This window comes from Leptonychotes weddellii, chromosome 8, assembly GCF_054177405.1.
Source record: "Leptonychotes weddellii isolate Sample4059 chromosome 8, ASM5417740v2, whole genome shotgun sequence".
Taxonomy (NCBI): Eukaryota; Metazoa; Chordata; class Mammalia; order Carnivora; family Phocidae; genus Leptonychotes; species Leptonychotes weddellii.
Window position 1 is genome coordinate 28,856,054 of NC_138376.1, and position 27,151 is coordinate 28,883,204.

A 27,151-nucleotide genomic window follows, 5' to 3' on the forward strand; every position below is an offset into this window, starting at 1 on the left:
GGAAGTTGATTATTCTTAATAAGTATTAATACTTAATACTTAATAAGTATTCTTAATAAGTACCTAATGCACAAATCACACAAATCACACCTAAAACCAATCACACAAATCCATGTATACTACATAGGAACAGGCCAACATACCAAACCCTCGAGGGTCTGAGTTGCCACTGTGGTAACTCTGGGTCTCATCACCTTCTGTGCCCCAATTGCTACAAAAGGAGGGAAAAGAGCATTACAAGTGACCTGTAGAACAGATACTCTACTGCAATAATCTCTCTGAAATCTTGGCATGTATGTATGCAACTTCATATACTTGGTTTCATCTTTGCTACTATAAATATTAAGGTTTCAGCTATAGAAAAGGCAAATGCATAAAATATGATTTTAATTAGACTTGAGATAAAACCAAGCATCTGGATAACAATAATGATAACAGTAGCAACTGTCATTTATTGTACTTTATAGAGGACATTTATTTGTTTGAGGATCTCATTAAATCTTCCAAACAGCTCCATGGGCTAAGATTCAAGTCTCCGTTTCATGAAGAAGACTGCCACTTAAGGGGGTGACAGAACATGTTCAGGGTCGCAGAGCTATCAGAGCCAACACTCATGTCTAGGTCTGTCTAATTCCAGAGCTGTTCTGAATCAGGGACACACTAAATCACACACCCTGAAATAAATGCTCTTTTGTTAGTTGTTCCAAAGGACACAGAAACAACATAATAAAAACAACATTCCTAAAATGCTGGAATTAAGACCTTAGTTCTAGTAGTGTCTAAATTCATTAGTTATCGTTTGGCAAGTTATCTTGCCAATTTTGTCTTACTTATATTCTCTATCCAAAAGATAATGATCTCACTTACCCCTAACTATGCACCAGAACAAGACAAAGACCAAAAATCCATCATAAAAGACTCAGGCTGTTACAAATGCGAAGTGATTAGGGAGACCTGGTTTGAATTAAGCTTGTAAGTAAGGAAAAAAGGTTTATAAAAATGTAGACTGTACAGAAAGATAAAAACTGATACTCACTGTGTCAGTTCAAGGGTAGCTTTCCTGGAGAATACCCATGCTACTTTTTCATCTTTATCTTTTGGGATGTCATTTTTTTCCTCATAAGCCAAGAAATAGAGTGAGAATTTCATAGTGGGAAAATCTAATTTTTGGAGTAGCCTGAAATTAAACAACAAGCTGAAATCAATTAATAACAGGAAAGGTTGTTTTATTAAAACATATTCATATTAAAATTCATATTAAAATCAACATGACAATATTCAAGTTCTACTAAGAATATGAGCCTATTTAATAGGAAAAGCAGGGGGAAATCAATGAAAATATCTCACTGAAAAAACCTATTCAACTGTAAATATAAGTGAAATAAAAAAGTTTTTACAAAATAAACTTTTATAATTCTTCAAACATAATGAAATTTAGCTGGAATTATGGTACTTGTTTATAAATGGGAAAAGGTATCTTCAGAAAAAAATTCTGTCCATTTTTGGTGAAAAATTCAATGCATTACCTTATTGTTCTTTCAGATATATGACATTCAGTTAAATAAAATATCTTATTATGCCAAAACTCCTAGGAAAAGAAAGTGAGGATAGACAGATGAATATCACAGAAGATGTGAATGTCAACAATACAGTGGTTAACCATATGAAATACTGCAGAAAGGTCACACAGCATTAAGACTGTGAACAGTTTATAATAATAAACTGTTTCAGCAGCATGGGGCAGCAGAAGGTGGACTTCCCTGATGGAGACAAGGGGAGGTGAGCAAGCACGGTTGACCTATATAGACGATGGGTGATAATGGGAAATAGGGCAAGAATTATGCTAGAATAAAGGTTTAGCTGCATAACACCAGGCAGCTTGTTTGTAGGTTGAGGGAAAAGAGCCAGTGGAAAGGGAGAGACTGAGAAGAGACAAAGAGTGAATGAATTACCAATCCTAAAGTTTTAAAAAAGATAGTTGAAGGGGTGCCTGGGTGGCTCAGTCAAGAGTCCAACTCTTTTTTTTTTTTTAAGATTTTATTTATTTATTTGACAGAGAGATAGAGAACACAAGCAGAGAGAGCAGCAAACAGAGGGAGAGGGAGAAGCAGGCTCTCCGCTGAGCAGGGAGCCAGACGTGGGCTTGATCCCAAGACCCCAGGATCACGACCTGAGCCGAAGGTAGCCGCTTAACCAACTGAGCCACCCAGGTGCCCCAAGCGCCCAACTCTTGATTTGGGCTCAGGTCATGATCTCAGGGTCGGGAGATTGAGCCCTGCATGGGGCTCCATACTGGACATGGAGCCTGCTTAAGATTCTCTCTCTCCCTCTCCTTCTGCCCCTCCCCCCCCCAAAAAAGATAGTTGAAGTCATGGCCTATAAAGTGAATTTAAATTATTTTGCAAGGAGTAGGGTAGAAATGAGGATGGACACAATACGGTTTTATTTAGATTATTGAGGACTAAATGCTCAAAGATGACCTTATTCATAATCAATAAGAGAGAACAGCTGAAGCCTACCTAGCAAATGGAAAGTTTCTAAGCTCTATTTCAAATCTTTTAACTATCACTGCTATGTAAAACACCTTGGCCCACTGAGACAGCACTGACTTACCACAAGTAAGATTTACTCTAACATGTTTATAATAAAGTATCGAACACCTCAAATACTCCAGCCATGAAAGCCTATCTCTGCACCTACTAAAGTAGACTGCACAAGCCTTACACACCAATCTGGTGGGAACTGGAGCAAATGAACCTGTTGTAATGCGCTTTTCTCAGCGAGCATATCTTTCAGTATAATGTCAAATTGCACCCTGTTTGGGGGCTCTTGAAAAACAAGGTCAACACTGGAGTCGATCAGATCTGGATTCGAATTCCCCCTCTGCCATACATCCATTGTGGCATTTGGGGTCAGTAACTTAATGTCTTTAAACTTTGGTTTCTTCCTTCATCTGTAAAATGGGGAATAAACTATTTCATGAGCTACTGTGGAGACTGAATGAAAAATATGTAAGGTGCCTGGCAAATACCGAATGTTCAATGTATTTGTTTTTTGGGGCTTTTTTTTTAAAGATTTTATTTATTTATTTGACAGAGAGAGACACAGCCAGAAAGAGAACACAAGCAGGGGGAGTGGGAGAGGGAGAAGCAGGCTTCCCGCTGAGCAGGGAGCCCGATGTGGGGCTCGATCCCAGGACCCTGGGATCATGACCTGAGCTGAAGGCAGATGCCTAACGACTGAGCCACCCAGGCACCCACAATGTATTTGTTTTCATTCTGTCTTTTAAATATAAAAAATAAATAAACATTTGCTAAACTGCTTTTTCTGGAAAAAACTATAAGAAATTGTTAACAGCAGTTATCTTTGGGGACAAGGACTGGGAAAGGGAGGCGGCCACTTTTTATTTTGTATTTTTCTGAACTGGTCAGATTTTCTAAACAAACATATACTGTATTACTTGAATTTTTCTCTCAATGTCAATGGAGGTTATCCAGGCAGTCAGTTTATTTATTTATTTATTTATTTTTATTCTTATGTTAATCCCCATACATTACATCATTAGTTCTAGATGAAGTGTTCCATGATTCATTGTTTGTGCATAACACCAGGCAGTCAGTTTAAAATTTAATTTTATTCTTTATGTATCTATCTTGTCAGAAACAAACAAAAACCCCTCATGTTATTCAGGGAAACAAATCAAGAAAAATAAACAAATATGCTTTAAGGATTACAAGATCAGTGGATATCACCTGTTCAGCAAATAAGAATACATCCTATAAAAAATGAGACAGACGGCCAATTTCAGGTAAACTCATTCATTTTCTAAGTAATTCATCTTTATAACTATATCTTTTCCAAAGTAAATAAGAGGACATAACATTAAAAGGATTTGAACACATTAAGGATTAAACAGCTCTCAGAGAGAAAGGAGTGAGAGAACACCCCAGTACTCAGCCAGCGAGCCTAGTCCCAGACGCCGGGCCGAAAGGACTTCTGTGATTTTTGAAGAAAAGTTTAATCCATTTTTTAAATGGATCCGGAAACATTCCCTATATTTGCAAAGCTATGCATTTAACCATTACAGGCGCCAATAAATAGTTTACTTACGTCATTCCAAGGACTCTAGTATAAAAATCCAATGACTTCTTAGGATCCTTAATTCGTAGCATGGTCTGCTGCAACAGAAAATCCTAAGGAGAAACAGTGCCTATTAAACAGGTGTGATATCTGGCACTTGTTAGCAACATTAATTGTGCTTTCTATTGCAAGATACGGTCAGCCTTTGTAACACAATGTTTCAGAAGAAAGCAACTTTGTCCCCTCAGCCTTACCTGGTCTCCACACCTACCACTTACACTGCCTACAGCTCTCTGCCCAAGGGTATTTCCTGGTCACAAGAACAGGCCCCTGTGTGGGGCAGGCCCAAAGTGCCAGGGAGTTCACACCCTCCAAATGACCCTCAACCAACAGTGGATAAAAAACCTGGCTCCCCTGGCCCTTAGTGGGACAGTTCTACAGTGTGTTCCACACAGCCTCTCAGAGACTTCCCTGCAGGATTAAAGCCCAGTTGCTCTCAGGGGTAATCCACTTCTACATACTTTTTATTGCCTCCGTTCCCCACTCCACAGAACTTTCTCTGACTACCTCCCAAATAAACTACTTACAACCAAATCCTTATATCCAGTCCGCTTTTGGATGACCCAAAATGAGATAGTGATGTTACAAATAAAGAATACAATTACTGTAAAATGTGTTAAATGAATGCATAAATGCCTTTCCAGAACTATTTATCGGTAACCATAGCAAGAAGTTACTCACAAGATCCTAGACTCTAAATAACTAAAAGGGTAAAAAGTTACTGTCTCTAAAACCATTGTGAAACTGTCCAATTCACAAATCAGGAAACAAAAGGCTTGACTTCACTGAGAAAAAGGTAGACTATTTTAATTCATATAGTTAAGATTCTTAATGGCATTAGTAATAATACTTTGCCTTCATTTGGTACAGTAACCATGAAGTATTACTATCTATAGGTATCAATGGCCCCATTTTATAGATGAGAAACACACCCAAGGTGATTAAATTAATTGTCCCAGCCTTCTTATTCTAAGTTCAGGTCTCTTTCTACCATAGATGCCTTCCAAACCATGAGTCCATTAACTACATTGTGCTTCCTAACAGATTTTTTTCCTGTTATACCCACAGCTTGACAAAACAGGCCTGAAAATTCTGAACTCTCCCTTTGCAGACACACAGACATCTCTCCCCTATAACTCATATAAAATACAAATGTATTTTTACTCATTCAGCATCATTAGGAAGTGTTTTCTATTTTGTTAATTTTTTTAAAGATTTTATTTATTTATCGGAGAGAGAGAGAAAAAGCACAAGCAGGGGGAGCAGCAGGAAGAGGGAGAAGCAGGTTCCCCGCTCAGCAAGGAGCCCGACGCGGGACTCGATCCCCCTGGGATCATGAGGACCCTGGGATCATGACCTGAGCAGAAGGCAGACGCTTAACCAACTGCGCCACCCAGGCATCCCTATTTTGTTAAATTTTTAAGCAACCAGAGTGAACTCTTATTTTAAGCATTAAAATCTTCATTTAAAATAAAACTAGCCTAAGAACTACTTTATCTTAATAAGTAGATCTTAATGAATATAATAATTTGATTCTTCATTCACAGCTTATCATCACATATAAGGCAGTTGGCTCGGAAATTACATATTTCTAGAATGCTTGGATTGCTTTTCTCTGGCAGGTGCTGTACTCCTAAAGGTCTCAGTTTCAACAAGCAGCTGAAAAAGGGAAAAGCAGCTCCTGACATCCAGGTAGTGGCCTGGAGCTCACAATGAGGCCTTGGTTTTCCCCACTGGACAAAATCGGAAAAAAACCTACAAAGTCACTCTGTGACTGCAACGAAGGGAGATCAAAATGAGCAAAAAAACAATTTCACTTCATATTCTTGTTTAGCACAGATTAAAACAAGGCACTGTTTGAACTTTGGTCAGGTAGGTGGGATCTATACACACAGGTTTTCCAAATGATTAAAACTATTTGAAAAATATTAGTTACTGTTGCATACACAAAACCTCAGCTATGTACCTATCTGCTTTAAAAACATGCAGAATTTACTTATTTTGATGACTCGAGGACATTTCTATAAACATGAATTGTTGTCTTACAGTGTAATATAGGAGCTCCTATATTATTTACATTTACTACTACTTGTCCCTATATTGAGATGGTCCCTGGAACTCCTGTTTTTATTTTACTCTTTTTTTTTTTTTTAAATATTTTATTTATTTATTTGAGAGAGAGAATGAGATAGAGAGCATGAGAGGGGGGAGGGTCAGAGAGAGAGGCAGACTCCCCGCTGAGCAGGGAGCCCAACGTGGGACTCGATCCCGGGACTCCAGGATCATGACCTGAGCCGAAGGCAGTCGCTTAACCAACTGAGCCACCCAGGCGCCCTTTATTTTACTCTTCTAATGAGTTTGTCCCCTCACTCACCATTAAGCTATTAGGTGTCAATTCTATCAGCATAAAACTGTCCTTTTTTGGACACAAGAAAGCTAATTTCCCTAAATTCTTTGACTCTACACTTCTCACCACCTCTGCTAGCACCCTGATCCCAGCTATTCCACCTCCCACCCAGCCTAGTTGGTACTCCTCTCTCACCTTGTCCCTTACAATCTATTATTGGGGAAATCTTTTAAAGTTAATTTAGATCACTCTTCTACTCAAAAACCCTGGAAGGCTCCCCATTTCACTCAGAGTCAAAGCTGAAGTCCCTACAATGGCCCTCTATGGTTGGCCCCCGTTGCCTCGCTCACCCGTCCTCTCGCCTACTCACTCAGCTCCACTGCAGTCTTCAGCAACTCACTGAGGGCCTCTGCTAGAAGGCTCTTTGCCCAGAGCCACTTTTTTTTTTTTTTAATCTTTATTTAGAAGTAGGCTCCACACCCAATGTGAGGCTTGAACTCAGGACCCTGAGATCAAGAGTTGCAGGCTCTACGGACTGAGCCAGCCAGGCGCCCCTCCCCAGCTTATCATCACATATAAGGCAGTTGGCTCGGAAATTACATGTTTCTAGAATGCTTGGATTGCTTTCCTCTGGCAGGTGCTGCACTCCTAAGGGTCTCAGTTTCAACAAGCAGCTGAAAAAGGGAAAAGCTTCTAATCTTTTGAACTAATCTTTTGAACTCTGCTCAAATGTCATCTTCCCAATGAGGCCTTCACTGAACACCATAACTCTCCACTTACCCCTTTTTTTCATTTTCTTTTTCCACAGTACTTGTCACCTTTCAATATGCTATTTACTATATTTATCTTTTATTATTTTTCTTTCCCCATTAGGATATAAACTCCATAAGGACAGGGGTGTTTGTTTTGTTTACTGATGCACCTCAGAACAGAATCTGGCACAGAGTAGATACCCAATAAATATTTGTTGAATGAGTAAATGAACTTTCACTATGATTTTTCTTTCCAATCAAGCAGCATCCAACATTACCGAAAAAAAAAAAAAAAATTACACATAATAACTGCACGCCAGACACTGCTCCAAATGATTTACAGAAATCAACTCGTACATTCTTCACAACAACCCTATGAGATATGTATTATCACCACCCCCATTCTACTGCTGAGAGAGTGTCAGAGAAAAAGCAGTTTGGTTCCAAAGTCCTTGCTTTCAACTACCTTGGCTAAACTGCCTCTAACAACAAAGAAATAGATAAATAATGACACAGGCATAATAGAATATTTTGAATACATTTAAAATGCTGCTTTAGAGGTATATTAAATGGCACGGGGCATTCACATGGTATATTAAGTTTAAAAAGATACATATATGTATGGTTTATTTAATATACTATTCAGATTAATTACATCTTAAAAGTAATGCTAAGACTTTTAATTTTATTACCTACAATAACATCGCTACGTACTAAAACTAACTACATACATATAAATGAATATTAAAATGAACCTTTAAAAGTCTATACATAGTGGGGCACCTGGGTGGCTCAGTCTGTTAAGCGTCTGCCTTCGGCTCAGGTCATGATCCCAGGGTTCTGGAATGGAGCCCCGCATTGGGCTCCCTGCTCAGTGGGAAGCCTGCTTCTCCCTCTCCCACTCCCCCTGCTTGTGTTCCCTCTCTTGCTGTGTCTCTCTCTGTCAAATAAATAAATAAAATCTTAAAATGAAAAAGAGAGAAAAATGGAAAAATACAGCACTATTCCAACTGAGAAGACTCAGTATAATAAACAGATTATTTCCAAGTAAATGTATAGATGAAATACACACTCTAGGGGCGCCTGGGTGGCTCAGTCGGTTAAGCGTCTGCCTTCAGCTCAGCTCATGTCAAGCCCCATGTCGGGCTCCCTGCTCAGCGGGGAGTCTGCTTCTCCCTCTGCTGCTCCCCCTGCTTGTGCTCGCTCTCTCTCTGTCAAATAGATAAAATCTTTAAAAAAAAATACACACTCTACTCCCATTTTTAACCTTAAAGTAAGTCTATACATGGCAAAAAAAATTAAAGGTATATTCAATATTAGTGGATTTATTCAGAAAAAACAGGCTTATAAATCTTTTGCTACAAAAATGTTATTTGGATATAAAAAACAAGCAGGGCTTGCTTTTTATAAAATGCTCAAGTTATTCTATGCTAATAGTTTGCTTTTTATCACCAACATATTCTGTCAACTCTCTTACTTCTGGTAAACACCTGAGTGACCCTTCCTCAAAAACCCCTAAAAATGACTATTTATTGCTATGGATCTAAAATATTGTTTAAAATAAATATATCTTGTGTTTTAAAAAGTAGGACTTACATTCATGTCCTATCTCATCAGACAATTCTTAACTTTGTCTTTCCCTTATCATGCTTTAAATTTGGACAATTAAAGCTGTCTTTTATGCCTAGAACTATCTTTGGGTTTTCTGGAATGGCTAGTAGGTAAAAAAGATTTACTCCTTTCCTCTATAAAAAGAGTAATATAAATAATCAGGCTTTAGGAGAGCATTGTCCAAATTTAATTAGCTCAAAACTACTTTGAAAAAACTTTAACAGTACAATCAAGGATGTTTCTAGTGCACATCCTACGTGTCTGCAATATCATCCTGACAAAATTATAAAGGTGGGACAGGGATCTGAACCAAAGGGTCAAGGTCCCTTTGAGCACCTCTAAATGGATTTTTTGGTGTTAAGATGTGAGACTTGGGTAAAAATTTTTTTTTTTTAAACCTATGGATGTTCTGTTGCTCCAGCACAATTTATTGAAAAGCCTATCCTTTCTCCATTGAACTGCGTTACATCTTTGCTGAAAATCTGTAGGGTATATTAGTGTGGGTCTATTTCTGGGTTCTCTATTCTGTTCCACTAATCTGTGTCTTCTCTGCCAATACCACAAAGTAGTGATTACTGTAGCTATATAGTAAGTCTTAAAATCAGATAGACTGATTCCTTCCACTTCATTCTTTTCAAAATTTCATTATTCTAGCTTATGTGCCTTTCACAGAAGTTTAAGAATAATTTTACCTACCGAAAAAAAAGTTCATGTTAAACATGTATATCAATTTGTGGAGGACTGACATTTTTACTATGCTGAGTCTTCTAATGATGAACACAGTATGTCTCTATTATTTAAATCTTCATCAGTACTGTGTAATTTTCAGCATATAAGTCCTATATATGGTGGATTTATACCTAAGAAATTTTGTTGAGCAATTTTATTTTTAATCTTGGTGCTCATGTGTTTTCTGCTAGTATAGAGAAATAGAATTAATTTTCATATGTTTATCTTCTGTCCTGTGACGTCAATGAAAGCACTTACTAGTCCTAGAAGAGTTTTCTGTAGATTCCTTAGGATTTCCTATGTACAATCATGTCCTCTGCAAATAGGGACAGTTTTATTTCTTCCTTCCAATCTGTATGACTGTTACTTCCTTTTCTTACCTTACTGCGCTGGCTAGAACTTCTAGCACTATATTCAGTAAGAATGGTGAGAACAAACATCCTTATCATGTTCCCCCAAATTAGGGCAAAAGCACCATCATTAAGTAAAATGTAAATTTTTTATAGATGATCTTTATCAAGTTGAATAGTTCCCCTCCATTCCTATTTTTTTTTCTGGAAAAAAAAATTTAAACATGGATGGTGCTGAATTTTGTCAAATGCCTTTTTTGCATCAATTAACATGATCATGGGATTTTTCTTCTTTAGCCTCTAATATAATGGATTACTTTGATTGATTTTTGGATACTGAACCAGCTTTGCATACCTGGAATAAACCCTACTTAGTTATATTTTTTTTTATACATTGCTAGATTATATGTGCTAATATTTTGTCAAGGATTTTTACCTCTATATTTGTGAGGGATATTAGTAATTTTCTTTTTTTGTGCTGTCTTTATCTGGTTTTTGGTATTGGAGTAATACTAGCTTTATAAAATGAATCAGGTAGAGAACAAACTTAGGGTTGATGGAGGGAGGTGGGTGGGGGGGGTCGGCTAAATGGGTGATGGTTATTAAGGACAGCACTTGTTATGATGAGCACTGGGTGTTATATGCAAGTGATGAATAACTAAATCCTACTCCTAAAAACAATATTACACGTATGTTACCTAGAATTTAAATTAAAATTTGGGAAAAAAAAGTAAAAAAATAAAAAAATAAAATGAATCAGGAAGTGTTCCCTCCTCTTCAGCTTTTAAAGGGATTGTATATAATTGATGTTAATTTTTCTTTAATTTTTGGAAGAATTCTCCGGTGAAATCATCTGGGCCTTGAGATATCTTTTTTGGAAAGTTCTTAATTATGAATTCAATTTCCTCATGTTATAGAGTATCACATTATTTATTTCATATGGGTAAAAGTTATGGTGGTTTGTGTTTTTTCAAGGAATTGGTCCACTTGATGTAAATTGTCAAATTTACATGTACAGAGTTGTTTTTAATATTCCCTTATTATCCTTCTGATGTCTGCAATCTGTAGTGGTATCCCCTATTTCATTCCTAATATTGTAACTTGTGTCTTCTATTTTGTCAGTGTTGCTACAATTTTATCAATTCTACTGTTTTTTTTTTTCCTCAAAGAACCAGCTTTGTTTCACTGATTTTCTCTATTTTGTTTTTAACCTCAATGATTTCTGCTTTTTATTATTTCCTTCCTTCTGCTTCCTTTGGTTATTTTGCTCTTCTTCTAGGTTCTTGAGGAGGGAACTCGAATTATTGATTTGAGACTTCTTTTTTCTAATGTATGCATTTAGTAATATAAATTTCCTTCTTAGAACTGTCTTAACTGAGATTCCTTTCTCATTTTCATTCAATTTTTTTTTTTAATTTCCCTTGAGACCTCCTCTTGATCCACGAATTATTTAGAAGAGTGTTATTTAGTTTCCAAGTGTTTGGAGATTTTCCTGTTATGTTTCTGCGGATTTCTCGTTTGATTCTGTTGTGGTCGAAAAGTGCACTCTGTATTATTTCAATAATATTAAATTTGTTGAAGTTGATTTAGGGGCCCATGACATGGTCTGTCTTGGTATACATTCTATGGGCACTTGAAAACAAAAATGTATTCTGTTATTGGGTGGAGTGTTCTTTAAAGGTGGATCAGATCTTGTTCACTGATGGTGTTGCAGAATTTGTCTATATCCTTGCTAATTTTCTGTCTAGTACTATCAATTGTTGAGAGAGGAGTATAGAAATCTCCAACTACAAGTGTGAATTTTTCTATTTCTCCTTTCCATTAAATCAGTTTTTTTTTTTTAAAGATTTTATTTATTTATTTGACAGAGAGATAGAGAGCACAGATAGAGTGGCAGGCAGAGGGAGAGGGAGAAGCAGGCTCTCCACTGAGCAGTGAGCCCGATGCGGGGCTCGATCCCAGGGCCCTGGGATCATGACCTGAGCTGAAGGCAGACACTTAACCGACTAAGCCACTCAGGCGCCCCTAAATCAGTTTTTGCTTCATATTTTTTTGCACCTGTTTTTTAGTGCACACACATTTAGGATTGCTATGTCTTCTTGGTCAACTGATCCTTTTATCCTTTTATCATTATATAAATATACTTCCACCTATGACAATTTTCTTTGCTCTGGAGGCTACTTTATTTGGTATGAATATAGCCATTCTTGCTTTCTTTTGATTAATGTTTCCTTAATAATCTTATTCCATCCTTTTAACTTGCCTCTATTATTATATTTGAAGTGAGTTTCATGCAGACAGCATATATTTGAGGCATGTTTTCATTTTCTTTTATTTCAGTTATATTGAGATATAATTGACATATAGCACAGATAAGTTTAAAGTATACAGCCTAATGACTTGATTCATGTATGTTGTGAAATGATTACCACAATGTTTAGTTAATTATTTCGTACATAGATAAGTTGGGGCATGTTTTTAAATCCACCCTGCTAATCTCTAATTGGTGTATTTATACCTAATGTAATTATTTCAATACTAGGGCTTAAGTTGGCTATTTTATTTACTTTTGTTTTGTTTTCTGTCAACTTTTTCTTTGCCTTCCTGTGGGTTACTGGAACATTTTTTATAATTTCATTTTGACTTATCTGTAGTGTTTCTTCATGCACTCTTTGTATAGCTTTCTCTAGGCGTTCTCTAGGTTGCTCTAGGCGTTCAATTATATATAAGTCATCACAGTCACTTGGTGTCATCGTTTTATCAATTTGAGTGAAGTACAGAAACCTCTTTACTCTCTCCCATTTATAATTGTCTTAAAATATTTCCGCTGCTGGGCTGGGGTAGAATTTCAGGTTCCCCATATTTCTCCATTAATACAGCAAGTGGGGAAAGCTGGTTATTGTCTGTTGAGATGAAAGTCGTGGCCTCCTATTCAACCTTCTCTGATCCCACCCTGGCAGGGGGAGGGTGGACCCCTCATTGCAACCTGTTCAGCGAAGACTAGGTTCCCCACCCAGCCTTTGCTGGCATAGGAAGGGATGAAGCCACAGTTTTTTCCGTGGTGTTTGGCTGTAGTAGAGCTGTTATTGTCTAAAAGTTTCCTGCCTTATCAGGAAATACTGCCTATTTCCAGGTCCTGTGAATGGAGAGCAGGTTTTCATTGGGTTTGGTTTGATTTTGTCTGCACCCATTGACATTTCTGTAGCTCCGAGTTTGGGCTAAATGAGGCAAAAACAAAACTCAGGAAGCTCGCCACCATGTTGCTGCTAGGGTCTCAAGGCCCCTAGCTAGTCTGCTTCTTCCCTCCACCTTTCAGTTGTCTTCCTACGTTTATTTTATATAAAATGTCCAGAGTGTTTAGCTGTACCTAGCAGGAGGAATAGGGAAAAGTATGTGTACTCCATGTTCCCAGAAAAAGTCTCCAAATGTATTTTATACAATTTCCCCAACAATGGGGTATGTTTGGTCACCATATGTCTCTTTCTAATGATGCAGACACTCATTTCTCCAGAACTGTTGCCAAGGAGCTCTGTAAGATATTCCATCTTACTCAAAATCAAGATCAGGATCTCCATGGCCTCTATCACATTCAGTCCTCAGACAAGAGAGGTCTCAAACCTGCATTAGCTAAATTTTCAGAAATACTAAGATTTCTTTGGCTTAAAGTGTGTGTTTTGGCCTTAATAACAGTGAGGCCAACTCCCTTTGGAGCCCATCTACTCTCTTTCCCAGTGAATTTTCAAAAGTGTTCCATCACCCCCAGTCTTCAACTCAACATTCAGACTGACAGGACAACCACAGGCTGAAAGGGTTTCAATCAGAAAAACAGTTTGCCACCAGAGCAGGGCTAGGTGTCCCTCTTCAGCAGGTGTACTTAAAGAAGTCCATACAGCTCGGGTACAGGGAGAAGATCTGCACTGGGGAGGAGCAGGAATCACCCTGGTGTAGAAGCCCTGTGTACCAAAGAACCAGTAACTCTAGGAGCAATCCCACAGCACAGCTTCCAGAATCTCCACAAGGGGCAGTTGTAAGAGCCACTACATTCAGGGAAGCCCAAAGCCATGACTCCCTATTAGGTATTGATAATTCTCCCTCTCCAGATGCAATTTACCAATCAAGTTATTTTTAACATAAGCAATATTGCTAAGCAACAAACACTATTTTTGTTTCTTGGGAAACAGCTAGAGTTAACCAAATGTCACATTCTCATCAAAGGGTTCGGGGCTTAACTCTTCACCCCTAGGTATCATATCTCCTGTAAGACAAAAATGGATCAAGTTTTGTTTTTTCCTGACTTTTTAAAGTCACAATTGCCTTCAGTGAAAGACCCTTTTGGAAATACAAGCACATCTGAGGGGAACAAAATTGTTTTCTATGTAACAGCTGGAGTGCACGGTTGATGTAGAAGATGGTTTGATATATTTTTTTCTTCACTATCTTCCTCCTTCCAGTGTTATTTGCCTGACTCAACCTATGTCAGAATGTGATAAATTGTTCCTGAAAATAATTCAGCCACTCCCTTTACATTTATTCTATCTTATCTAAATTGGTTTCATGTGGTTCTTTCCTTCCCACTCTATAACTCAACAGCCAAAGACGTACTTCAAGTATATTCACCCTACAGATAAAGGCAGCAGAAATAGGAGACACAAAGGAAATTTTTTTAAGTTAAAAATTACCTGTGATATTAGGAAACACACCTGACAGACTACTTGTACAACAGATAATAGAAACAGGAAAATCCTAGAAGCCCTCAGGATCACGAGGCCTTTAAAATCTCATGCAAAGGGAGAGAAAACACACAAGTGTGAGAGAAATAATTCTTCAGAGTCAATATGGTTCAAATGCTGGCTCTACCATTACCTTGAGTAAATCATTACTTTTCTTGAACCTTAGTTTTCACATCTTTAGAATGGGGATAATTATAGTTCTCAGCTCATAGGGTTGAGTTGGAAAGTATACGGGATAATGCATGAAAGTGCTTAGCATAGTGTCTCTAGAGTCCCTTGTCAGGCCAAGTCAGACACCTGGAGTCTTCCTAGATTTCTCCCTCCCCACTTCTCTGTAATCCAGTCCAAGTGTCCTATCAACCTGACTGCTTAAATCCCTCTGGAATCTTGCTCCTTGTCTTTCTAATGAGCACTACCTTGCTCATGTCCTCACTACTCCCTCCCTGGATGCCTGTCCTTGCCGCCCTGGTCTCTGCTTCTTGCACGCTTACCCAGATGCAAGCCACCGACCTTCCCATAAAGTACCAGAGTGATCTTTCTATAGTGAAAATTTCTGGATTAAAAAAAAAAAACCATTCCTTTAGAGGTGCTTGGTACTTCAATAGGTTAAGCATCCGACTCTTGGTTTTGGCTCAGGTCATGATCTCAGGGTTGTGAGATCAAGCCCTGCATCACGCTCCATGCTCAGGGAGTCTGCTTGGGATTCTCTCCCCCTCCCTGCTCCTCTGCCCCTCCCCCACCTTGCACACACTCTCTCAAATAAATAAATAAAATAAAAATCATTCCTTCAGTGTGCTTCGCAGCTTTTAAAAGAAAGTCCCAAAAGCAAGCACATATGGTTATTGCATACTTCTCTAACTTCATCATTTGTTAGCACTCCCATAAACTGGTCATTTTGAATGTTTTTGGTATACCTTTATCAGTTAAAAAAGAGAGCATGGACCCCCTATAAATATGTTATTTATTTTAATTATATACATGTACAAATATACTAATAATATATTTGGTGAAGAGACCTCATCTTGTTCATCCCAGTAACCCCCAAATGTACCATGCTCTGTATATATAGCAGGTGATCAGCCATGAGGCTGAATTTAATTCACTTAAAAGTCTTTTTACTCTCCTTCATGTCAAGTTCCAAAATTGCTGAAGTCAGCACTCCAGAAGCAGAATAAGGGTGGAGGTTGAGAGCGTGGGCGCCTCTCTGGACAAGTTATTCAATACTTCTACGCTGGAGTCTCCTTATTTGTAAACTAGAGATGATAATTATGCCTTCTTCATAGGTTTCTCGTGAGGATTAAGTCATGTACTTCGAACAACAACCCAGGGCCTGGCACATGGAGGAATACCAGCTGCTACTGCACGTCTATTTTATGTCCCCCACATGGGATTGCAGGGCCAAAACTTACTGATTTCATGAAGTAATTACTCCATATAACCAAGAGAAATTTCAATGATGTGTAGTGTAAATTAAGAATGCCAGAATATGTACTTAACAAATTTTATAAAGATATATCTGAAATCTTTTTAAACAGCCCAGTACATAAAATCCCCAGTTATCTAGGAAATTAATTTATACTGAATGACTCAGTTTATATTATGTGAAGTAACTAGGTATTTATACTACATAATAATAATACTATTAGAGGGTATACAAGTGAAATGAGTGTAGGAGGAAATATATTTCGTTCTTTCTTTATTTCTTCCCCCTTAACTTCGCAGTGACTACTGTTTTTCCTAAGCTAAGCACTAGGTGCTAGTCAAAGGCTTTAGCAACCAGAGGTGTCTGACTCTTCACCCTGAAGGCAAAGAGCAAGCAGGGGGCAAACTCATCGACACATATTCAATCTTCAGGGAATTTAGAAATTCCCCAGTCTAATGAAAAAAATACAAAGACGTTTACTGACACTGACAGTACACTGGAATAAACCCCCCAAGGGGCTGCTGTGTCAAATCCTGCAGCGTGGAGGCACCACACCTGAATGAGTTACACTGACTCACTGCAGACATGTAAGTGAGCTGGAGGGATGCAACAGGGCATTCCTCTTACTGGGTCTCAGGGGGCAATGAGAGGATCGTTCCAAGATTCCCTTTGGATCTAAGCTTCACGATTACTGTCAGCTCTCCTGGGGGCCACCAAGCACAGGGAGGGCAGAAGTGTGGCCGTGAGCAACCACAGAAAAAGCAAAAGCGAACTTTGGAGCGCAGTTAAACTCGGAGAGATCCGATTAGTTTGGCGGAGTTAAGCCGGCAGCCAGAGTAGGCTAGGAGGGGCCGGCATGGATAAAGACCTTCTACCCTGGACTGGGAGTTCTGAAGCTGCTCTCACCCGCCATAGCTATTGACCCCGGCAACACGCACACCACAGACAAGGGATCTGATTCGGGGTTGGCCGTGGCTTCCAGTTACCGTCCCAAAATAAACAAGTTAATGCAAGCAAGGTCCCAGTCTCTGGGGAAATGGATCCTCTCACGATCCCCTACTGGACACCACTAGCCCTTCACCCGGCCCACTCTGGTCCGCCCCAAGCGGCCGGAGCTGCAGCGGCGGCCGGATGGGGTTCGAACCCAGCCCCAGCCGGGCCTGGCTGAGCCCGGGGATGTGCTCCCCCCAGGGGCCCCAGCTGTGCCCTGCGGGGCCGCTACTCAGAAGCAGGTTCTGCACCCACCTTAGTGCTGGGATCCGGGTCGGAGCAGCAACCGAGGGCAGCGTCGTCCGTGAGGCCGCTGGACGCGGGCTGTGGTTCTGCCATGGCCGCACTGCTGTTTCACAGACGACGGTACGGAGGACACCACAAGCACCCACACTCCGCCCGGCCCGGGTGCTGCCCTTAACTCGCGACGCCGCGAGGGCGCCGCGGGGAGGGCAGGCGCTGATTTCGAGCCAATCGCTGCGCGGAGAGCAAGTTGGCTCTCTGCTGATTGGGTCCCAATGAGTCAGCGCCCCCGGCCGCAGGACTCTGTGCCCCAAGACTACAACTCCCAAGGTGCCTTGCACTTGGGGGGGGCGGTGGAGACAAAAAATCTTGCCGACTGGAAAGTGTGATTTCTCTGTATTGCTTGATGACCTAATTTTGTTTCTGTTTAACTATTAAAATTCAGGAAGCGCCCATACCTCTCTGCTGCAACTTGGTAGGAAATTGGAACCTGATGGAAAGAGGATTGGGAGCTATCCTTTTTAAAGTATAAGGATCCAAAAGTATTTTCTCAGTTTAAGCGGTACAGGATATTCAAAACAACTCTGACTTAGTCAAAAATCCAGGTTCCAGTTTTGGTTCCGCTATTTATTCGCTATAGAAGCATGGAGTAATTACTGACCCCTCTCTGAGCTTTCTTGCAGGATTTTGGTGAAGTTGAAATGAGATTTAAGTCACGGTTTCACTACTTATGTTTTACATTAATTTTGCTAAGGCACATATTTTAATTGTGTTCCTTGGAACACTTAGTTATCACTGTTCTTTGATGACTGACACATAGTACATGCTCCATACATATTTCCTATTGTTAGAAGACAAAATGATCATAATTGGTGTAAATATAATTTAGAAAAGGGCTTTATGTTAATAAATTAATGAGGAATGAGATTTGACAAAGAGTTTTTAAGTGAATGGCAGGGTCTATGTAAATTAGCAAGAAGACAGATGCATGTCACGAATTTTGGTTGCAAGAAGTTGGGCAAAATGGGAGTTTATCTGGCTCACCTAATCAAACTGAAGCAGGACAGGGATGCGTCTGGTACCAAGCATCTGGCACCAAACATCTAGCACCAGGCACCTGGCCACCACCAAGATGTCTCCATCTCTCATCTCAGTGTCTTTCTTCATCTTAACTTCATTTTGTCAGACATATTTATTTCACCAGTCTAGAAACTTGGAGATCTCAGCCTCTCAGCCTCTTACCTGAGAGAGAGGGACCACTTCCCTGAATCCCAGTTTGATAAAATCCAAGGAGGTGCTGTGATTGGCCTAGACTAGGACCTGTACTTATTCTTGTGCTCAGGGCACTGTGATTGGCAGCCAGGGTTAGAAACACCTGGTTGAAGCGGGAGAAGCAGCAGCTCCCCAAAAGAAGACGGATGCTGTTCTTATATGAAGAGAGTACGCAGTGTAGTGGACCCACAGAACTTCAACATGGAAATAGACCTTAAAACTGCTAACCCAGGAACTGAGGCAACACAAACCCTCTGTACACTGTGCATTACCATTAAATTTTTCCATTGGAAGCCCAGACAGAAGAAATTTGTCTGAGATATTTTACTGAAAAGGCATCCTAAACAGTTCTTTTCCTCTAAGCCTCTGGTGAACTTCCCAATATATGAGAGATAAACCATATAAGTGGATGGGAAGACTCAATATCATAAAATATTGATTTGCAAATGAATCTATTAATGTAATGCAATTTAATAAAAATGTTGATGGGTTTTTCATTGAACTGAATAAGCTGGTTCTAGAATCTATGTTTATTTATTTATTATTACTTATTTATTTAAAGATTTTTTTAAAGATTTTTATTTATTTATCAGAGAGAGAGAGAACACACAAGCAGGAGGGAGGGGCAGAAGGAGAAGCAGACTCCCCACTGATCAGGGAGCCTGATGTGGGGCTTGATTCCAGGACCCCACATCATGACCTGAGCCAAAGGCAGATACTTAACTGAGCCACCCACGCATCCCTAGATTCTATTTTTAGAGTCCCCAACTAGGCAAGACGCATTTGGAGAATAAATAAGTAGGGGAACCTACCCTTCTAGATAATAAGATTTACTATAAAGCTACAGTAAGATAGTGTGGTAACGATACTGGTAGGTATAAAACAATAAATGGAAACTGTGGTAGGCAGCTCTAGATGGCACCAATAATCCCCACCTCCAGATATTCACATTCTTGTGTTACCCCTCCCCCTGAGTGTGGATTTAATGACTCGCTTCTAAATAATAGAATATGGCAGAAGTGATGGGATATCACTTCTGAGATTGGATTATATAGTGATTCTTATCTTGGGAGCTCTTTCTCACTTTGTTGTTCTTCAGTCTCTCACTCAGAGGGTAAGCAAGCTGCCACATTGTTTTTTTTTTTAAGATTTTATTTGTTTATTTGACAGAGAGAGAGAACACAAGCAGGGGGAGCGGCAGGCAGAGGGAGAGGGAGAAGCAGGCTCCCCGCTGAGCAGGGACCCCAATGTGGGGCTCGATCCCAGGACCTTGGGATCATGACACCAGCTGAAGGCAGCCTCTTAACCGACTGAGCCACCCAGGCGCCCCAAGCTGCCACATTGTGAGCAACACTATGGAGAGACTCATGTGGCAAGGAACTGATTGAGGTCTCTTGTCAACAGCCAGTGAGGACCGGAAGCTGGCCAACAGCCACTTAGAAGTGGGTCCTGTCCCAGTATAGCTTTGAGGTAACTGCTGCCCTGGATGACCCCTTAGTTTTGACCTTGTAAGAAACCTGAGCCAGAACTATCCATCTAGATCATTCCCAGATTCCTAACCTACAGAAACTATCAGATAACAAATTTTTGTTGTTTTTAGCTGCTAAGTTTTGGGATAACTTGTTGTGCATCAATACACAACTAATATACACACACATACAAAAACTTGGTATCTACCAGAACTAGTACTACAGATCAGTCGGGGAAAGATCAATTTTTCAATGAATGGTGTTAGGGCACCATAGTTTATATGAAAAAAGAAAAGAATTTTCTATTTCATACCATAAAGAAAAACAAAAGTTCAAGTGTATTAAAAATATAAATGTGAAAAAGCAAAACTTAAAAACATAAAGAACAAAATATCAGAGAATATCTTTATGAATTCACGAGTCGGACTCCGTGCTCAGCAGGGAGATGCAGATGTAGTTAAGGATCTCAAGGTGGGATCATCCTGCATCTACAGTGGACCTATTACAGGACAAAGAACTAGTTCCCTCATTGTATTTTTAGGGTCTTGGGCAGTCTAACCATTTACTGTTTTATATATGCTACATGGTGTTTTCTTTCTATTAAGCCTCAAGAAAACTCTCTGGATTGTGTATTTTTCCCATATCTCAGGCATCCTCAGGCAGTGTTCTATGCACCTAGTTTTCTGCCAGAGATAATGAAATTATTACAGTGCTACAAACCGAATACTGCAATGCACATCTTTTTTTTTTTTTTTTTAGATTTATTTATTTTTTTAAGAGAGAAAGAGCACGGTCACCCACGTCAGTTGGGGGAGGGGTAGAAGGAGAGGGCGAGATAGAATCCTCAAGGAGACTCTCTGCTGAGCGTGGAGCCTGACGCATGGCTCGATCCCAGGACTCCGAGATCATGACCTGAGCTGAAATCCAGAGCTGGCTGCTCAACAGACTGAGCCACCCAGTGCCCCTGCAATGCATATCTTTAGAACAAAAGCTCTGTCTATATTTAGCACAGTATTCTTTCCTTCCTTCCCTCCCTCCCTCCTTCCTTTCTTTTCTCTTTCCTTTCTCTTCTTCCTTCCTTCCTTTTTCTTTCTTTCTTTCTTCCTTCCTTCCTTTCTTTCTTTCCTTCTTTCGTTCCTTCCTTCCTTCCTTCCTTCCAAGTGGGGCTTGAACTCATGACCCTGAGATCAAGACCTGAGCTGATATCAAGAGTCAAATGCTCAACTGACTGAGCCACCCAGACACCCCAGCACAGTATTATTTCTTTAGAATATATTTTCAAAAGAAGACTTTGTAGGTTAAGGCACATGGATATGTTTAAGGCTCTTTAAAGGATATAATATCCTGTAATTTGTTCCTTACTACATAAGAATATGTAGATATACCTCCTACTGGGAAGATGGCAAGGATTAAACTGTAAGTGCCAAAAATAGATGATGAGACCAAAAAAATGGGCCAGAGAGAGACCCTTTATTACTCACAGCCCAACAAATAGCAGTTCTGGCCCCAAGTACCACTGGGCAACACCATGGGCCCACATGCAGGCAGTGGACTGGAAGGCAGCTAAAGAATCCAAGACTAAGGGCTCATCATCTTTTGTAGCAAGCAGTAAACAAGCCAGGGCCCCTCCCTTGGGAAGTGAGCAGGTGTTCCTTAGTCCTGCTGTGATTGCTGTCATCTACTTAATTGCCTATACACTAGCTAAAGAAACAGCTCAGAGTCAGAGGACAGTTAGGTCTTGCAGTTTGGCAAACTTTGCAAAGTGTGCAGAGGTCCTGTGGGCCCCATAACTTCATACTGCATAATTGCTGTATGGTATTTCTTAACATGGATAGAATGTGTTTAATTTAACTTTACTTGTGATTTTTATAATCATCGTTGGGCTTCGGTTTTGTTTTGTTTTAATCAGTTGGCAGATCTTCCAGCCCTCATTTTAGACTGACCTGCTCTATATTCAAAGATTGACTTTAACCCCTAATTAAAACCGACACCAGGCACACCATTTCAGGGAGTTACAAGAAAAACAGAAATGTACTGGAAAGGGAAGGGAGGGTGGGCTTTGAAAAGTTTTCTTCAGTCTGTTCTCCATATTACCAGTCGTAGGTTTCTGAGCAAATTCAACAGAAAAGATTTAATATTCTCAAGTGAAACACTAAGTAAAGACTTTCAACAAGTGAAACACTAAGTAACTTCAAAAAGTATAAAGGTCATAGGGGCACTGGACTGACTCAGTGGTTGGGGTGGAGCTTGGAACTCTTGATCTCAGGGTTGTGAGTTTGAGCCCCACCTTCAGTATAGAGACTACTTAAAAAAATTTTTTTTTAAAGATTTTATTTATTTATTTGACAGAGAGAGAGCAGGAGAGCAAAGGCAGGGGTAGCGGCAGAGGGAGAGGGAGAAGCAGATCCCCAGCTGAGCAGGGAGCCTGATGTGGGGCTTGATCCCAGGACCCTGAGATCATGACCTCATTGAAGCAGTCGCTTAACCGACTGAGGCACCCAGGCGCCCTGAGACTACTTAAAAATTGAAAGAAAATCTTGGGGTGCCTCAGTGTCTCAGTCTGTTAAGCGTATAGTATAAAGGTCCTAGAAAATTTACTCATTTCCATGCCAATCCTCTCTCAAAGCACACCTTGGAACCCTCCCTAGCCCCCACCCCCTCAATTTCCCCCTCTAGGCAGCTGCCCTTTAGTGACTGCGGCCTCTCCTCGCTCTTTCACTTCTCTGGCTCTCAAGGTTGCGGGGGGCGGGGGGGGAGCGGCAGTGCGTGTCCTCACAGAACTGCACGCGGGCGGGGGTCGTGGAGCCCCTCACCCGCCGCCCCGCACCCCGCGCCTCATACCCCGCGGGGAGCAGCGCCCTGCAGAGCCCGCGCGGGGCGCCCCAGAGCGAACCGGTGTCGGACTTCCAACGGCCGAGCCTCGGTGGCCGCCGAGCCAGAGGCAGCTCCCCCGACGCAGCGCGGCCACCTGGCCCGCCTGGGTGATTGGCGGGTGGCGGCGGGTCGCGGCAGGTGAGTGCGCCCCCGCTCCTGCCCGGAGCCCTCCCGCCCTGGGATGCCCCGCCCGCTTTCCTCCTTGGCTGGGGACTGGGGTGGGTGCTAGAATTCGGTTCCTCACCTCCTGACCAGCCCAGTTAACACCCTGCAGCAAAACCCCAGCTCAGTCACCGCCTTTTGTAAATCCCAGTGTGTTCCCTGGACGTCTGACTTCACCCCATTCCCCCTTCTAAGAATTCAAAAGTAAGACAGACAAAATCTCTCCTCCTCCAGGTTTATTTTTCCAACCTCTCTCTTCCTCACTCCCCTGCACCCTGAAAGTCTCATCACTGAACTTACCACTTTTCCCAAGCAAACCCTGCCTTTTCCTGCTTTCTTGCGTTTACACTCTAGCTCCCCCACTTCTGGCCTAGAATATTACCCTCTTCCATGTTCTCGTGACAGCTCTTCAGACCCAACTCCAATGTTATCTTCTCTGTCAGATTTTTTCCAGAAGTTTCTTTTTCTGCCAGGCTCTCTCAGCCCTTTGCTAATTCACCTTTTCTTGACATTGACTACCCTGTGTGTGTTTAACGGTCTTTCTCCCCAATTTGTGCGTTTTGCTTTGGGGGAGCCTCTTAGTTTTATATATAGGCTGCGGGGGCACACTGAAGCACACTGAAGACCCTCAACAATCACGAATGAACTAATGCATGAAAGGATAGGGTTACGGAAATGGGTTCTAGAAAAAGGAGTGTGGTTGAAGTGGCTGTACGCTTAGCACACCGGTATACAACTTGCTCACTTCGGTATTCCCTTTTTTTTTTTTTTTTAAGATTTTATTTATTTGACAGAGAGAGAGAGAGACACAGCGAGAGAGGGAATACAAGCAGGGGGAGTGGGAGAGGGAGAAGCAGGCTTCCCGCGGAGCAGAGAGCCCGATGCGGGGCTCGATCCCAGGACCCCAGGACCATGACCTGAGCCGAAGGCAGACGCTTAACGACTGAGCCACTCAGGCGCCCCTCACTTCGCTCTTCCTATGCGTGGAGAAGTCCACTGTCCTATTGCTCCTGAAAATGAGCAGGGATGACTTTGTGGACATGCAATTAACCTTCAAATTGAACTTAAGGAGAAGGGATGGTGGAATTTTAGAATAATTGCATGTGGGATCCAGTTGTCTGTGGAGGAGATGGGAGGAGGGGAAAGAGATGAACAGGTGTTCCTGAATTCATTCTGCACCAAGTGATGACTAGCCAAGTATGAATACTTGGAGCCAGGACCTGCCTCTTTATTTAGCAAGTAATCTGGCTACATTTGAAAATTCACAGGGAATTTAAGGTTCTAAATATTAATGTTATAGGAGAAAATATTAACACGTGTTGTATGTTGTTGTATATGATACATACATATATAAGTAAAATATATAATACATAATAATAAAATACATAAAATCGTAATTTTATGATTTTTAAAAGGTATAAAATTGAAAAGTACAACTCTTCCCCTACTTTCCCCCTCTGTCTTTCTCTTTCAAGGTGATCACTGTTGATAAATTATTATGTATCTTCCCTGGAAAGCTTTTAATGTGTTTTATCAAATCTAAACTATTACCAATTATAATTTTATGCAATTACATAAATGTAAATTACATGTATGTGACTTCATGAAGGAAAAAATGTGAGGAAAGAAAAAATGTTGTCAATTAAGCCTTTTTAAAATGTGTATCTTAGAAAAGATAAAATATTATTTATATGCATTTATATATACAGTTTTTAAAATGTATACAATTGGTATTAGGCAGTGTACCGTGCCTTGCTTTTTTCTTTCATGAAAGATGTGTTAGAGATTTTTCTATATCTGTATATGTAGCTCTACCTCATTCTTTTTCTTGCTAGGCTCTGTATTAAAATTTTATTGAACAGGATACTGTTACCAAACTCAAACTTGACTGTGCATCCAATGAGCAGTAAGCCAATGGCTAATGATGAAGTTTTAGAATATATGTGAGGTTCGGTGGGGTGAGGTCCGGAGCCGACGACCAAGAAAGAACTCTTGAGACGTCTTTGGTGCAAAATGGTGGTTTATTAAAGCATGGGGACAGGCCCCGTGGGCAGAAAGATCCGCTACACTGTGGTCTTGCGGAGTGGATGATTATATACTCAGGAGTTGGGGAGGTGAGGACAAAGGAAGTGTCCAGAAGGATTGTCATATGCTAAAGAAGACTCTCAGAATAATGGAGACCTGGTTATTGTCAAGCCAAGCTGTTTTTCCCTCTACTGAGGTACTAACATGAAGACAGTTGGGAATTTCCTGGAGGAGTGTTACATTCCTCCTATCCCATGTCCTTGTCAATGGGCTTTAGGTTTAGAAGAAATACAATTTTATTTACATTTCCTTCTGCCTCAGCCTCCCTTAATTTTATGAAGGGGAGGGTGATGTTAGAGCTTCAGGAACTGAGTTATGGGTCTCTGGAAGTTAGGCTATTGATAAGAAAGCTTCTTCCTTGTAAATTGCTAGGACATTTGTAAACTGAGGGAGACTTCTGTCCTGCAGGACTGTGATCTCTATCAGTTAACCATTTGTTTTTCCTTTAGGGCAGCCAGGAGTGCCTGAGGACTGGGGGTGTAGGGTGCCAGCTTCTGGGGGGCTGGGGGTATAGGGTGCTAACTTCTGCTTTGTCCTCAGCTCGCCTTCTGCTTCCTCATCAGCTAACACACCAGTTTTGAAGCAAAGAAACCTTTATTATCAGAAGGGCAGCCCAACAGGAATTCAGGGGTCATTCCCAAAGCTGCTTTCCCCTGAACTGAATTCAGACATACAAAAGATCCTTTATTAAGGGATGTTTTGGTTATTTCCAGGAAATGTGTTTGTTTTTCTGCTTGTTTTGCTATTATAAACATGTTGCAGTAAACAATCAACCTTCTCTGTATACATACATACATACATACAAATAGATATAATGTGTATAATGTAGTAAGCTAATTTATGTTTACTAAGATTTTCCCATTTCAATTATGTACTCTATTCAAAATTTTGCTACAATTTTTAGGAATTCTATATAAAGTAGTTGTATACATTTCCTAACTTACAATGAAATAGTTGTATCGGTCTTTAGAAGTGGTAAGCTGATATTTTATATTTAGAGTTCATTATGTGCCAAGTATGACTTGGCATTTGAAAACCATGTAGAAAATGCATCTCAAATTATTTTGTAAGAGGAAGAATTCTATACTTACCCTAAGCAAAATCTCTCCAAATGGGCAGTGGTTATTTATTTATTTAGAGTGTCTCAGATATATGATTTACTTTAAAAATGTTAAACCATGGGACTCCTGGGTGGCTCAGTCTTTGGGCATCTGTCTTCAGCTCAGGTTATGATCCCAGGGTCCTGGGATCGAGCCCTGCATCGGGCTCCCTGCTCGGCGGGAAGCCTGCTTCTCCTTCTCCCACTCTCCCTGCTTGTGTTCCTGCTCTCACTACCTCTCTGTCTGTCAGATAAATAAATAAAATCTTTAAAAAAAATGTTAAACCATAACAAATTACTTAGAATTTATTTATTTCTAAGTCACAATAGTGATTAATACCTGGGTATCAGTTTCCTTATATTCAGTGTTTGTTCGCAGACTGCTAACCATAAAGACTCTTTAATGGTCACAAAATAAGAGGTTAACCTGTCCTTCGCTTGAAATATTGGGACGCCTGGCTGGCTCAGGGTGGAGCATGTGACTCTTGATCTCAAGGTTGTGGGTTCCAGCCCCATGTTGGGTGTAGAGATTACTTAATAAAATCTTTAAAAGAAAGAAAAATATATATGTCATCACTCAGTAGAGCACAAGTTAAACTCTTTACTTAGCACATGTATCTGTGAGTAATCTAATGTTTCAGAGATCAAATGCTTTTTTTTTTCCTTAAATAGCTTCACATAAATTCCAAGGAAACTAAGGTGACACACATAGAAAGCGTATGCATGATGGAATATTATGCAGCCATCAAAAGGAATGAGATCTTGCCATTTGCAACGACGTGGATGGAACTGGAGGGTATTATGTTGAGCGAAATAAGTCAAACAGAGAAAGACATGTATCATATGACCTCACTGATATGAGGAATTCTTAATCG

The 27,151-nt window shown here is 40.4% G+C and overlaps 2 protein-coding genes across 2 annotated transcripts in view; one reads left to right on the plus strand and one right to left on the minus strand.

Annotated features, from left to right (window-relative positions):
• Nucleotides 1–68: 68 nt before the first annotated feature.
• On the minus strand, nt 69–17,514 carry GLO1 (glyoxalase I). The gene is made up of 4 exons (XM_081827416.1): nt 17,328–17,514; nt 4,111–4,193; nt 1,037–1,177; nt 69–211 (listed from the first exon to the last, which is right to left on the minus strand). Exons 1-4 carry the CDS (start codon nt 17,409–17,411, stop codon nt 91–93), a joined length of 429 nt encoding a protein of 142 aa, XP_081683542.1. The 5' UTR covers nt 17,412–17,514; the 3' UTR covers nt 69–90.
• A 4,080-nt stretch (nt 17,515–21,594) lies between these two features.
• Nucleotides 21,595–27,151, plus strand: part of DNAH8 (dynein axonemal heavy chain 8) — a 251,864-nt gene continuing 246,307 nt past the window's right edge. Inside the window, exon 1 of the mRNA XM_081827548.1 lies at nt 21,595–21,786. Within this exon, the coding sequence (XP_081683674.1) occupies nt 21,595–21,786 (192 nt within the window). The remainder of the gene's footprint in view (nt 21,787–27,151) is intronic.